The sequence below is a fragment of the Equus quagga genome, chromosome 22, assembly GCF_021613505.1.
Source record: "Equus quagga isolate Etosha38 chromosome 22, UCLA_HA_Equagga_1.0, whole genome shotgun sequence".
NCBI classification, from domain to species: Eukaryota; Metazoa; Chordata; class Mammalia; order Perissodactyla; family Equidae; genus Equus; species Equus quagga.
The window spans coordinates 17938875-17954069 of NC_060288.1; the positions used below are offsets into that span (position 1 = coordinate 17938875).

The 15195-nt window shown below is 35.8% G+C and overlaps 1 protein-coding gene across 1 annotated transcript in view; it reads right to left on the bottom strand.

The window, feature by feature from the left end:
- Positions 1-1175: 1175 nt before the first annotated feature.
- Positions 1176-15195, bottom strand: part of MSR1 (macrophage scavenger receptor 1) — a 74234-nt gene continuing 60214 nt past the window's right edge. The window contains exons 9-10 of the mRNA XM_046648624.1: positions 11177-11365; positions 1176-1633 (exon numbers count right to left, since the gene is read on the bottom strand). Of these exons, the coding sequence (XP_046504580.1) occupies positions 1500-1633; positions 11177-11365 (323 nt within the window). The 3' untranslated portion in view covers positions 1176-1499. The remainder of the gene's footprint in view (positions 1634-11176; positions 11366-15195) is intronic.

The following is a 15195-nucleotide window of genomic DNA, read 5'->3' on the forward strand; positions in this document are numbered from 1 at the left end:
CCCGGTCCACTGAGCACATATGGCCTCCTAATAAAAAGCAGCCTTTGCATGACATGACGACAATGAAATGCCTTGTTTGTGGAGAAGGCACTTGGCAAATAATAATGAATTGTTTAAGTTTTTCATCTCTACCAAAACAGCATAATCCACAGAGAATGTTATTCATTTGTACTTTATCTTAATGTGATGATTTTTCTCATGTTAATGATTAAAAGATAATAATATTGTAATTCTATTTTAAAATGAAAAATACAACAAATGGCGTTCTAGCATAGGAAATTTCTTTTGTTTTCTCTATGTGAACGTAAATCAAGTTTACAGGTGGAGATCTCCCCCGGTTCTAATTTGAGTAAACAGCCATTGCTAGGGAATTTTTATATGATAAATTTGTTCCCTTAAATTTCTTGAGTCCCTTACTACCTGTGTGGAATGAAACTCTGTTTTTAAGTAGAAAGTCAACTTTAGAATTTGAATATTAAGATAAAAATAATTATCTAATATTACTGTAGTCCAAGAGCTTTTCTTTCCAATTAATTTATCTCATTCCATTAGCATAAGATGTTTAAATGTATCACAAACCGACCTACCTTTTAATTCAAAATTTTCAGTGTATAATGAAGTGATGATTAGCAAATTTGCTATTCCTTGGATCTCTTCCTTCCTTCCCTCTTTTTTTTGTTTATTCCGAGTGCGCTCAGGTCATCGCTTTTATCCCCTAACCACTCTGGCAGCTCACTTGGATATATGACATATTAGGTCTCTAAGTCAGCAGACCTTGACTTCTCTAATGGGCCCTCATTCAGAATAGCAGCTGTGTTTTCATTTTATTCTGCCATTGAACCTTTAGAGTGGGACAATTTTATGTAATTTAACAAAAGGAAATAAATGAGCAATTTGTGTCATTAATTTCTCAATCTTTTTAAGGAAATGATGTAAGGATAAAGAATCAAAGATTTTTTTAAAAAATTGAAATGTTTTACAGGTTTGATTGAACTTATTTGGCCCTAGGGAGGTTCTTATGACGATTAACAAATATATTTGTCTTTCTTTTTTTTCCTCCCTAAGTTCAAATTACTCTAAGCATGTAAAATCAACTAAATAGATTACAAAGAAGACAAAAATGACAAAAATTGTAATCTTGTGGTGAAGATATAAATTGGAGCCTATGATTGGAGTGTGTTTCCATGATTATTGACTTTTGTATAGAATATATATATTCTATGTAAGAATATGTATAAACTTCAATATACTCAATTCAATATACGTCATTATGTTAGAAAAGTCCATTAAAAACATAGAGAAGTTAAAATGGTTCAAATATAGACATACAGTAAGTATGAAGGTATTCAATATATTTATCCACTGACTTTTAATATTCCTTTTCCTTGGACAATATTCTTAATCTCTTAAATATTCATCAAACTGATTTAATGGAGCAAAGTCATAAAAAGTCATTTTGCAGTGATTTCATAAGTGTAAATGAAAATATGGTACGTTCATTATACAGCGCAAGTGACTCCAGCATCTTCAGCATGTGAACAAACTCTCACACCCCATTGTTTGATTTTACACTCTTCGATAGATGATTCTCTCCCAAAGCAAAATACTTCATTCAGCCATATTGGACCAGTACCTGCAAAAATCCGATAAATCTGCATTAGTAAGTATAGTTTAGTGCTTATGTTTGAGTGGGACAAAGCCATTAATTTATTCACTAATTTAACAAAAATGTGTTGATCTTTATCTATATACAAATTCTGTGTCCTCTATTAAGATTAAAAATTAAGCCCCCACCCTAGAAAACTTTATACTCTGTCAATGTGTAGACTACCAAAATACAACCTAATAAGAGCTATAACAAAGGTGCATACACAGTTCTACAAAATCATAGGTTAAAGGATGATTGTTTTTCTCTAAGGCTTTGACAGATTAGTTATATTTTAAAAATAAGGAAGGAAATAGGCTTTAATAATAATGGATATATGCAGTGACCTGGTGATCTAAATGCATCTGTATGAGGCATATCTGGAATGTAAGATAGCCTGGGGTTCTTTTCTTAGCTCCCGGTGTATTTCAGTTTACATGTGCCTGGTTTACCAAATATATTATCTATTTTTAATTAAACTAAGACTAATACAATCAGCAAAGGGCTTACAAACTATCCTGCAAGAAGACCACGGGTTATTAATTGCAAGAGCAAGCAAACAACAAGAACACGGCAGAGTAATACTTAATGCTCTTTGTCGAGACTTGTCCTCAGACACGCTAGAAGGAAAAACAATGGCTGTCACCAGTGGGCTAGTAGCAGATAATTAACTAAATAAACAAGCTTAACTGCCACTTTCAAGATAAGGATGTTATTTTATCAATGAGTAAGAAAACAGCTGCATTTCTTGAAAGGAATTCATGGGAAGAAAAGATAACTTTAAAAATGAATGTTTGGAGAAAAGCTTAAAAGTTCTCCTTTCTCTTACACTTAAGACATTTGGTAACAGAGCCTTTGAAAAACTTCTAAATGGTTTTGTTGTGTTTTGTTAAACATATAATTATGCAAACATCTTAATGAGTTTTCCAGAGCATTTCATGCCATCAAGAAACTGATTACTTAGCAAGTAAATTTGAACAAACACCTTTGCAAAACTAGTGAATGGTAAATAAATATAATAATACTATAAGCATAATCAAAAATGCATTTTTTTCATTTGGATCAATATGATGTTGAAAGGTTCTCCTTCAGTCAGAAGAGCTATATAAAACATATTTAGAAATAAATTCGACTTAGAAACAAACATTTGTGTAGCTATAAAATAGTACAAAACAAGTTAAATGAAGACTTGTGTTTCTTTTTTTTTTTTTTTTTTTTTGGTGAGGAAGTTTCACCCTGAGCTAACATCGGTTGCCAATCTTCCTTTTTGTTCTTTTGGCTTGAGGAGCTAACATCTGTGCCAATCTTCCTCTACTTTGTACATGGGAAGCCTCCACAGCATGGCTGATGAGTGGAGTAGGTTCTCACCTGGGGTCCAAACCCGTGAACTTGGGCCGCTGAAATGGAGCGTGTGGAAGTTTAACCACTCGGCCACCAGGCCGGCCCCAAAGACTTGTTTTTCTAAGAGGCATATATCATGGCACATATAATGACGTTACTCTTTCTGATTTTCACATATCTTGTGAGCTTAATAAATAAAAGTTTACAATATGTACATGGTTAATAATGTGCATAATTGTATAGTAGTATGTGCATATATGAATAAATTAGCAGATATTGGGGATTTTGTAATCACAATGTAGATAACATTTGACCTAACCTTAAAAAATGGATAGAGGTTTTCCATGTGTAAAAAAAAGTCATTCCATGTAGTGGGGGCAGCATGAAAATGCTTGCTGTATTAGAACAGTTAACAGTTTCCTGGTATCTAAAACACACAGTATATTAATGAGGGGAAGAGGACTCATTGGAAAAGTTAGATAGAAAGATGGGGCCATGCTTTAAAAATGTTTGAACTTTATATTGTGAGTCACCAAAGAAATGACATCATCAGAACTACATTTTAGAATTGTATGTCCAACAGAAATGTAGAAGTTGAAGAAGAAAAAATTTGTAAGCCAGAAGGACAGTTAATAGGATGTCTAAATAGACATTTCTTTTGAAGATTCATGTTTTTATTTATCTTAGAATTAGACAAGGAACTTTGATTTCCACACATAAAATAAATTGGTGCATTCACTTAATTTGTTGTTGTTGTTGCTGAGGAAGATTCACCCTGAGCTAACATCTGTTGCCAATCTTCCTCTTTTTGTTTGAGGAAGATTTGTCTTGAGCTAACATCTGTGCCAATCTTCCTCTATTTTGTATGAGAGATGCCACCACAGCATGGCCACTGATGAGTGGTGTAGGTCCATGCCCGGGAACTGAACCTGGGCCACTGAAGCTGAGTGGGCCGAACTTAACCACTAGGCCATGGGGCCTGCCCACTTGATATTTTAATAATTTATACCTTCACTAGAAAAATCCAAATATTAGACAGAATTATATTTAGCTTTACATTATCAAGGTAATTAGGAATACTGTATTTTGCATTTCCTATAACAGTAATTAAATCATTAGAATCCTAACAATGTTTCTATTAGAAAAGCAAAGGTTTTCCTGGACTGATCAATTATAAGAGCAGAAACCTGGAGAGCTCAAGTGTTTTTCTGAAATGTTTGTAACGGTATGGAACCTTTTTGACTTGAAATTTTAAGACAGAGAAACAGGACAAGATGAAGCAGAATGTCATCTCAGAATTAGACACCTCGTCAGGAATACGTTTTGGTTCCCAAAGTGCTCTGACTGGGCATAGCGCTGTGCCTTTTGTGTTTGTGAGTGTTTGTATGTGCAGTAGGTTTGTGTATGTGTGTTTCTTTTAAATACATAAAGTCTATACAAACTTTTTTGGAAGCCCCCAAGGGCTACTCAAAAATAGAGGCGAATAATAACAATTGCACAAATAGTAAAACTACTTTCATGTTAACACGGAAGGGAGCCAAAAGAGTGGGACAATTATAGATTGCATTTATGGACGTTTATAAATTGTATAAACAAACACAAGTAAAATTTTTGGTGCAAGCCATGGCTTTGTTGTAATTGGGAGCATGAGGATATTATGGCTCCATGGCCTCCATAGCCAGGCACTGGGATGTGTTCACTCTACATTCTGTAGATCAAGGCACTGGATTTAGATCTCAGCAGTGCAGAATTTTTACAATCCAGGGAAAGAGAATTAAGAATGAGAATCCTCCCAATGGCAGCAGCACCAGCAGGGCCATCCCCACGGGGGCAGCATAAGATAGATATTATTTAGTCAATTAACGTGCTGACACGTGAGCACAAGTTTTTAGAAACCACAGTAGGGGAATTCACGAATGTTAGAAGTTCTTGTAATAGTTCTTATAATAACCTTGTGAAATAATGGCAATTATCTCCATTTCATAGGTAAATAAACTGAGACTCAGGAAGGATGGATGACTTTCTCAAAATAGCAGAGAGAATAGAGCCAGGCAACAAAGTATCTCAAATTTGGTGCTATTCATTGACTACATAGAAGCCCAAACAGAGTTATCAAAATAATTTTCAAAGACTTTTAAAATTTTCCATGAACATGTTCAGAACTATTGAGCCTAAGGGGAAAATTTGTTTAATACTCATTTCCCATTTCCTTCCAAATTGTTTTCTGCATTAAAAATTAATGCAAAGGTAGCATAAAATTTTCTCTTCATGTAAGCCTCAAAGATTATCAAACAAATTTGTTTTTATTTCTTCAGGTAATAACTGTTACTCAAGGATTTTTGGTGTTGTTTCTGCCATTATTATTTTTTTGCCTCTGAACTATGCTTTCTGTTAGTGGAAACATGCAAAAATAATGTGTATATTTTAGATATGTTTTTATTTTCTAATCCTATCAATTTATCATCTTTCCATCTATCTGCCTAACCATTTATATACATCCACAATTCCCTAGACAATTCGAGGGCTGTAGGGAGGACAAATTGATCAATTTTGTGTTTCCAAAAGCAGACAATGACAACGCTAATTGTCCATGGCTTCTGGAATTTTATGAGCTTGGTTTGTGATGCTTGAGAGTATGCTTGACAGATGATACCATTTCTTCTTAATCTCTTTTTTAAAAAAAGACAGATATTGATATTTCTTTGAGGGATTTGAGTTTCTTTAATCTGATCCTTAGTAACCCACTGCTTTTATGAAAAAAAAAGATAATCATATTTTATACATTAGCCAGATGTGTGGTAGCGTGACGAGATTTGAGATTAGCTGCTGAAGAGATAAGTGGGGAAGCAAAAATCACTAATGGTTAAAAGTCTCTGAATTTTAATGAAATCCATTCATGGCTGGGTGACATGAATTTGTATCACTTTTAAGACTTCTAGTTGGGAAATGCTTTGTTAACAGCTTCTCCTTCGAGGAAAACATTATTTTGAGGGGATCAAAGTTGCAAATGGAGTGGGAATCAGAATAGAGAACGGGTCAACTTTGACAATAGTTCTGGATTCTAGTTTTGTGGTTCTAGAGAAGCCACTTATTTTCCCTGTTTTATCATATATGCACAAGAGAGGGGTGGGACTAAAATAGCTCTAAGATTCCATTCATACAATTCTAAGATTCTGAAGAAGCAAGCTCTTTAGAAATGAAGTTCTTATGGATAAAGAACTTAGGACATTCTGTCCAGTGGAAAGAGACAGGTGAAGGTATGAATCTTCACCCGTTCCCTGAAACCAACATAATAGCTATGTAAATTTGGCCAAGTTTTGTGACAGTTCTGTCAGTTTTCCTTCCTTTATGAAAATTGGTGCTATAATATCTAACTCTCACAGGTACTGTGAGCACTAAATGAGATCATGTGGTAAGCACTTGATAAACAATATTATTCCATACTTAATATTGTCTTTTTTAGCATAAGTAACAAAATAGATATGCTAAGAATTCCATAGGCTCTATATCAATTCCACAATATCCAACATTTAAACATCTACATTTTAAAACTTTCAGTGTTCAGGGAGCAGTATGTAAGAATTTGAGTACTGACCCATTGATATATTTTATTTACCTTTGGGATTATTTTTATTCCTGTTCACCAAAGGATAGTTCAGAGATCCAGATATATTTTTGATCTCCTTCAGTTTATTCCTGTATTTTTTTAAATTCCACTTAGAGAATTATGGAATGTGAAAGGGGTAATGAATAAAAGATGGCATTTATGTCTAGAATTTTCTTTTGTTTCTGCTTTCAAGTTTGGAGCTTCAGCACACAGACTCTTGTGAACTCGGAAGACGAGATGGCTGCTCGGGGTCTTGCTCTTACTTCGTGCATCAGCAAATAGGCCCAGACATGCCTGAAACAAATTCCCGGAGACCCACCATTGTGTGGTAAAGCTCATCCAAGTTTGCTACAGGGAGACCATGGGGACAAGAAATAGGACAGCATGCTCACGGGGAGAAGTGACTCACTCCCCCTTCCCTGCCCCATGCAATGACAAGCACCAGAGCCTCTCAGTGCTTCCTTAATTTACGCTTTCTGTCGCCCTAGGAAAAAGAAAGAACATTCCACTTGATGCAAAAGGCATGCCCAAATGAAAGAACCTATTTAAAGGAGCGTGCTTTAAGCTTTATTCCTATAAATCATTTTGCTTGCAGCTGCAAAGCTCATTGTTCTTAAAGCTAACAAGGATTATCTCTGGTAAGCCAGGTTTGCTATTTTAAAATCAGAATTTAAAAAAGGGAGGGGGAAACTGTGTCCAGAAATTGTATGCTTTCTTTAATGGGGGACTCATATAAAGGGTTTATCCTCTTCAAACCTTTTTCTTCGTTTCAATTTTGGTAATAATGTACAATATAGTATTAATCTGATTCTTCTTACTTTCTTAAGAGAATGACAAATAATTAAAACTCTGATGTATCTCTTACTCTTCTCTACCCCTCCAATCATATTTCTGTTTCCTTTCCTGTCTCTATTCTGCATTCAAAATTGTTTTTTCTTTTCCTCCCGAGTAAAACTGTAAATTTAAGGGGAAGGAGTGGAAAAATAAGGAAGAATTTAAACAGCTTTACATAAAAGGGTTGCTTGCCATGTCTAATCCAAAATCAGCTTACAACGTAAGCCTGTTTCTTAAAATACAATGTACGGTGAAGCAGATCATGGAATTCATTTCTCAGATTCTTTTTCTTCAGAACAAATAACCTCAGTTCTATTATTTCTCCCAGCTCATCGTGCTTTATTAGTTTAAAATTCTCATAATCATTCTTCACTTGTTTGGGACTGAACTCTACGCAGAGAGCTGAAACAAGAGCCGGGTCTGTCTTGAGTGGAGTGAGGAGATAAAGCTCCTACATAGCATACTTCTTCAGTCACCCCTCTGTGCAACAGAAAATCACATTCAACTTTACAACCCTTAGAACATCACTGATGTCGCTACACAAGATAATACTGATCTGACTGTTTTACCTTTCAAAGAGGATGGCAAATAAACTTGTAGTCATGCAGTTGGTGGTGTTGCTAACTGTGAGCTCTGCCACCATTGAGCAATGCTGTGAGTCAAGCTTCGAAGTGGGCACTTCCTATACGTCAGCTCATTTAAGGTTCCAAATAAATCTGCTGGGTTGGTATTATTATTCTCATTTTGTTGGAAAGGAAATTGAAACTCTGAGACATAAGTATCAGAGCTGAGGTTTCAACTCTTGTCTCCTTAGTTATAAAATTCCTAGTCTTCCCAAGTCACTTCAGTAGGCACTTAAAAATGTGGAAGGAAAAACAAAATTCAGACACACCTTGTGTTATTATAATAAAGCTCTAGTATAATGTTTAGAATCACCAACTACCATAAATACACAGCCTCACCAAAAATGGACATCTTAGAGAAGTAGTCAGTTATCTGAAGAAAACTTGAGAGAAATTGTCTCCACAGGGCCAAATAATTTCACATGAGACTAAACTCTATTGTTTCATTACTTATTTAAATAGAAAACATTTTCTTGCCAGTATTTCAGAATACTTATTTCCTTCCTTTCTGACCAGTGCTTTCAGCCAGAAATCCCTCGAGATATAAGCAGGAATGAATAAAAGCTGTGGGGAAAAGAATATTTTACTTGTGAGGTGAGACTTTAAAGTTAATGCAATCTTAGGACAATAGTCGCCAACTACGTGTTTCCCATCTATGCTTGGAACTTCAAGGGAAAAACAGCTTTGAAGTCCATGGCAAAGCCTCATGTTCAGAGAAGAAATAAACCTTTGGTACAACATCTCGTTCGCTTTCCTACCACAAATTGGATTGTGCCAAAACCTTCCTAGTTTCCCCTGAATTAAGGTACAGATACTACTGCTGTTGCTCTGAATTTGGCTTTCTCTTTGTAATAGATTAAAGATTTCCTTCAAGATATAAGAGATTAGTAAACTGTACTACCGGGCTTGTTTCTTAAAGATACAAAGCTAAATGCAGAGTTGTCAACTCTTTGGATAACGTAAGCTATAAAATAACTCATCTTGATGAAAGGTATTTTAGGATGTTTTTCTCTTTTTGAATTGAACTATTCAGCTAGCCCATGTGAATTAAATTATCTGAACAATTGACAAACTATATTTCATTTCATCAACAGAGGCACGTCCTGGGAATCCAAAGCATCCACATGCTGCTATTTCTGAAACAAGAATTTCAGGTGAGTAAGCCACATGGATGACGACTGTGTATCTTCCATTAGAACTAGAGCTGCCTGTTTTTCATATATGCTAACAGTCATCTGAAATGTTTTATACAATTATGTATTTAAATAAACGGTCTTTCATGCTACGGATCTTAGTTATCATAGAAATGGATTCTCTCCCCATACTACACCGTGAAAACTCAGATTGGCAGCTTAGTTTTGCTAAATGATTGACTGATTCTCTAGGGGCTAAGAGCTGGGGATCTTTTTCTTTTCCCTTCCTATGGGAAAAAAAAAAATCCAACTTATTGATGTTTAGAACATTTCACTTTAGGGGGTAAATTTTACAGGTGCAAGAATGATTTTAGGCTCGCACTTTTCAACCTGGGGAAAAAGTGCTGAAAGTGTAGCAGAGATGGAACATTTGGAAATTCCAAAGATTTATTTGGTTTTGGCAAATCATGGGTATTTTCCATTTCCTTGTTTCTTCTTTTCAAACTTCTAAGGCACAAATTAAAAACTGGTGGCCAGGGGCTGAACTCACAACATCACCATTTTCTTGTCTTGTCTAGCCCTTTTATGAAATTAAATTATCTTTCTTGCCTCTGAAGCCTTTAGAGCCTGGGCCCCTCCTTAAATCTGATACAGTGAATGCTTTTAGGTAAAAGAATAAAGGATATAATTGTGACCCATTATTAATAGTATTCAGGTGTTTAGCACAATGCCTGGAACATAATTGTTACTCAATAAATTGTAGCGTAATATCACTTAATATCTTTTATGAATTTAAGAAATCTATCTTATCTTGTGCTGGTCTTTTGATATGATGATTTGATACACCTCCCTATTTTATCATATTTTTATAGAGATAAAATAGCAGCATTAACAGATAATCTTATCTTTATAATTTTGCATACAATTTCTTTGTGCCCGTATCTATCCAGAATAACACTTATGAAATCAAGAATGTCAAATCTTTCTTTTTGGTCCACATCAACTTCAGAGAAGCCGATTATTTATTTATCAGATTTGGATAGTAGGATAAGTAAATGGGAAATATTGACTTTTAAATTCTAGTTTATGTATGTATGGCTACTTTTAAAAAAGTCCCTTTGTCATTCAGAATTGAAACCCTTGTATATGTTTAATAATACATAAAACCTGTTATAAGGTGGCAATTTAGAAAAAAACAACGGGACAGTAAAACTGTCATGGGTATACATTCAAATATTTTGTCTCCTGCAAATTTTCTTCCCAGCTCTTTTAATACATTCATGGAACAGGTGACTGGGTCATCCAAGTGAAAATACACAAATGCACATGCAGCCAAAGAATTATTCAAAGTTTTATCAACCTCAAATAGAGGGGAAGTAACCTTTCATCTTCCCTTATTATCTCATGTTCCTTAAAGGAGGAGAAGTCATAAATTGTGGGTATAGAGATTCTGTGCAATTGCTTCCTTCTCTTTCATGACCCTTCACTGTCCTTTCAGAAACAGGTGCACCATCATGGATTAAGGATATACCTCATTCCTGTGGGACACGACTAGGAGGGAAATGCAGAAGCTGGCTTCCTCCTCTCCAGTTCTATAGAAGACAGAATATGAGCAAACACGCGGAATTGCTCAGATCCCCACAAGACCCAGATATGTAAACTGAGTTTCGCAGGATGTCATGCCTTGTCTCTATAATGCTCTTGTCCCTATTTCTCTTGCTCTGCTTTACCGATCACTCTATTTTCCTCTCTGTTAGTATTCAACTAACCAATTGAGTCTACTAGAAATGTAAACATTAAAGGTTGTCTGAGAGCATATATCATTTGTTTTCAATGTCTCTTTCTTTTCATTTCTACTTTCTAGGAAAGGCCATTAAAAAAATCGTACATGGAACTTTTCCTCTTATCCTGTATCTTCCTGTCTCTACCTGATTCTACATATTGGAGAAGCCTACATTTCATTTTTTAAGAAACAACATTTTTCTTAAATTACCTTGTCCAAAATAAGCTCCCTTGTGCACATTTTGAACATTTTGGTATCCCAAACTCCTGCAGATGACCTGTCCGACACGCAGTTCCCAGCGATCGTCACAAACTGTACCCCACTGGCCGTTATGAAAAACCTCCACTCTGCCCTCGTGAGGGCCGCTCCCACCAACCAGTCGAACCGTCTTAGATGGAGCTGTAACAAAAACAACCAGGGATTAATTATATATACACGTATATAGTTACATATGTGTATATTATATATACATATAGTTTATAACACTTTTTTAAAAAGTACTTTAGCACGTTTTTTCAGCAAGTTGAACTATTAGAATAAATATTAAACTTTCTAGCACCACCTATTGGTAAAGAGTTTAATGGCAAACATTGCATTAGTCAAAGCTGAAGCGTAAAATCTATTCTCTCTAATTTAACATTTATATAAGTGACATATGCAGCCCTGGTGGTGTAGTGGTTAAGATTTGGTGGTCTCGCCACCATGGCCTGGGTTCATTTCTGGTCAGGGAACCACACTCCTCGTTTTTCACTTGTCGTACTGTGATTGCTATGTGTCACTGTGATGCTGAAGGCTTTGTCATTGGTATTTTAAAAAACAGCAGGGTCACCTATGGTGGACAGGTTTCAGTGGGGCTTCCAGACTAAGATAGAGTAGGAAGAAGGACCTGGCCACCAACTTCTGAAAAGATGAGAGGATGGTGCAAAAAGACTGGGTAGGTTTTCGCTCTGCTGTTCACAGGGTCGCTAGTAGTTCGAGTGGACTCTACCGCACTAACAACGAAGTTACATATACGAGAGTGCTTTAAGGACTGTGTTCCAATAACTACTATTCAACAGCTATAGGTTTGTCAATGTTATATAGACTTTTCACACTAGCTAGAAAAGTTTATACCAAAATGATTCATTATTTTCTTGACACACTAACACAACCCAGTGACTTTCAATGATGTAAGAGGTCGAGGACATTTTATATCATATACACAAAAATAGGTGACCAAACATCCTATCTTTTACCGAGAGAAACAAGATAACTATAGTAACAACATTCTTTTAGAAATAGCGCAGATCTTCCTGGTTATAAGACCCCTGCATTTTGTCCCAATAATGAGATAAAAATCAGATAATTTTTGTGCATTTTGAGAAATGACTAAAGCAGTAAACTTTGTGGAGAAATATACAATGTTTTTAATTATAAAAGTAATTTTGTTCTGCCTTGTCTAAGTAATCAAAATTGCCATATAAAGGATAAACTTTTGTATAGTCTTGATCATGCTCAGAGATTTACATCAATATTAAATGTGTCTTTCCTATTTTTAAAAACCAACATAAACATTTTGAACCTAGGGACAGATAAATGAAGTGCGTAATTAACATTACAAAAACAATTCACTTGGAATATCAATATTTCTTTAAAGAGCTTGTGCTATTCTAATAAGTATTTGCTTAAAAATCATTTGACTAAAGAAGAGAATGAAAGGCAGAGACAGAAAATGTTTTTCAAAATTTAGTTAGTGCTAAATAAAAACAACAACATTCTCCAATAATCATAAAGCCAATGAATACAGTTTTATTTAAATATATCTTTTCCAATATAAGTTTGAGATACACTATATTATAAAAAAGCAAGATATAATTACCACAACAAAAATATCTCTAATGTGAAACTGGAGTTTTACGAAATGGGGTTTCAGAGCTCAGTTAATTGAAGAAATATTTAGTAACCTTTTTTTTCTAATTGGAGTAAATTTTGTTGAAACAGTAATCCAATAACATGTAAAGAAAACCAACCATTTTCTATAACAAAACTGACTGAGCCACTTAGGAACATGAAAAGCTAACATGTTATTATATAGTATTACAATTATAATTATTTCTCGATTCTTTCAAAACATACTTCAGCGTTAGATACCGAATTAATGTAATCATGCCCAAGTGCATGAACCATCCCTTACTTGATAAGCATGAGTTAACAACATTCTAAAAGGGAAAATAATTTGCTATTACAGTATTCAAACTTTCATTTACAAAGTAAAATAGCTGGGTGACCCAGTCATTCACGGTAATTGCCTAAGAAAATAGGAAAGAATAATCAAGGAATGGATTGTGTAGAGTCTTAAAAATTAGAGTCATGTAGTATTAACTAGTGTCACTCCCAAATGTTTATTTTTACAGAAGTCACATGTATCCAAGCATAATATATTTATCACGATGCTATGACAAAACAGACACCATATTCAAACAATTGGTTATATGAGCTCGATTGTCTCATTGCACCAGTAAGTGTAGGAAAGTCTTCTCACTGTGCCTTCTTTACCTTTTACCCTCCCAAATATCATTAAAGAGGCTTGGCTGTCCTGGAGCAGAGGTTCTCAAACTTTAGTGTGTCCTTAGTCAGCTTGGTCTGCTACAACAAAATATCATAGACTGGGTGGCTTAAACAACAGGCGTTTATTTCTCACAGTCCTGGAGGCGGGGCAGTCCAACACCAACGTGCTGGCAGATTTGGTGTCTTGTGTCTTCTGAGGCCAGCTTCTTGGCTGGTAGATAGCTGCCATCTCCCTGTGTGCTCACATGGCCTTTCCTCTGTGTATGCTTGTGGAGAGAAGGAGAACACGCTCTCCAGTCGTCTCTTCTAATAAGAGTACCACTCCCATTATGAGGGACCTCACCCTCAGGACCTCATCCAAACTTTACCTCCCAAAGAGCCTACCTCCCAATACCATCACACTGGTGTTTAGGGCTTCAACACGTGAATTTGGGAAGGAGGGACACAACTCGATCCATATCAGTCTGCACTGAAATCATAGATTGTTAATCCCACACCCAGGGCTTCTGGTTCAGTAGGTCTTGAGTGGGACCCAAGAATTTGTGCTTTTAATGAATTCCCAGCTGATGCTGATAGTTTTATACAATCCTTTGGCCTCATTTATTCCAAAAAGAATGGCTGCAGGTTTCTTTCAAATCTCCCATGCTTGTGGGATTTTGAGGGGGAGTAAGTCCCTCTATTTGAATTCCCCCTTTTTTTTTTGAGGAAGATTAGCCCTGACCTAACATCCATGCCCATCTTCCTCTACTTTATATGTGGGAGGTCTGCCACAGCATGGCATGCCAATCGGTGCCATGTTTGCACCCGGGATCCAAACCGGTGAACCCCGGGCCGCCAAGAAGCTGAAGGTGCGAACTTAACCACTGCACCACCAGGCCGGCCCCTTAGGGCCAAATAAGTTTGGGCATGCCTATGCCTATCTGTCACCTAAATATATTCAATTATAAATCAACTATTGACACTTCGTAGTCACTTGATGAAGAGTTATGTTACAAAGGACTGACTGAATGAATGAATGAAAATAGTGAGCTCTTCTTGATATGTGAAATGCGTTACCTGACTGGATTAAATTGGTAAATGCTTAATATATCAAACAATAGAAGAAAGAGAATTTAGTGTTTCACAAGTCTGTAGAGAGAATATAATTTCTATGTGTGGAAGCAATGAGAGAAATCGTAAAGGAAAGATTGATTTAAACAAGGTAAACATGAATCCTATTATGGGAAAAAACTACTTGGTTGTCTCCTGAGAGCTCCCCCCCTCCCCCAAAAGGTGGGAGGGACAGGTGGGAGGGGCCTAATCAGGAGCCTTACGTATTCCAGAACGAAATTTTGTAGGTTTAGAGAATTTATCTCTTAGAGGCAGACTAATGTTCAACAGAATCTTGGGACTAAATGTCAATTCAATTTACAACGAGAAATGTAATTGCCTCAAAAACTGGAATATTTTATATCTGCTTGACAAGGCCATTTTCTCTCCGTGGGCAATCTGCACAGGAAGTCAAATCACAATCAGTGAATTACTCGTTCAATTAATTTATTAATTTACAGGGAGACATAGCAGTGAAATTTTGCCTCTGGGACTGGCCAATGCTCCTTGGTTAACACATTTTTCTTTATATATGTTAATACATTCAATCAGCTTAGGTGATTTGACATCTCTCTGCTCCGATTCATTGCAGT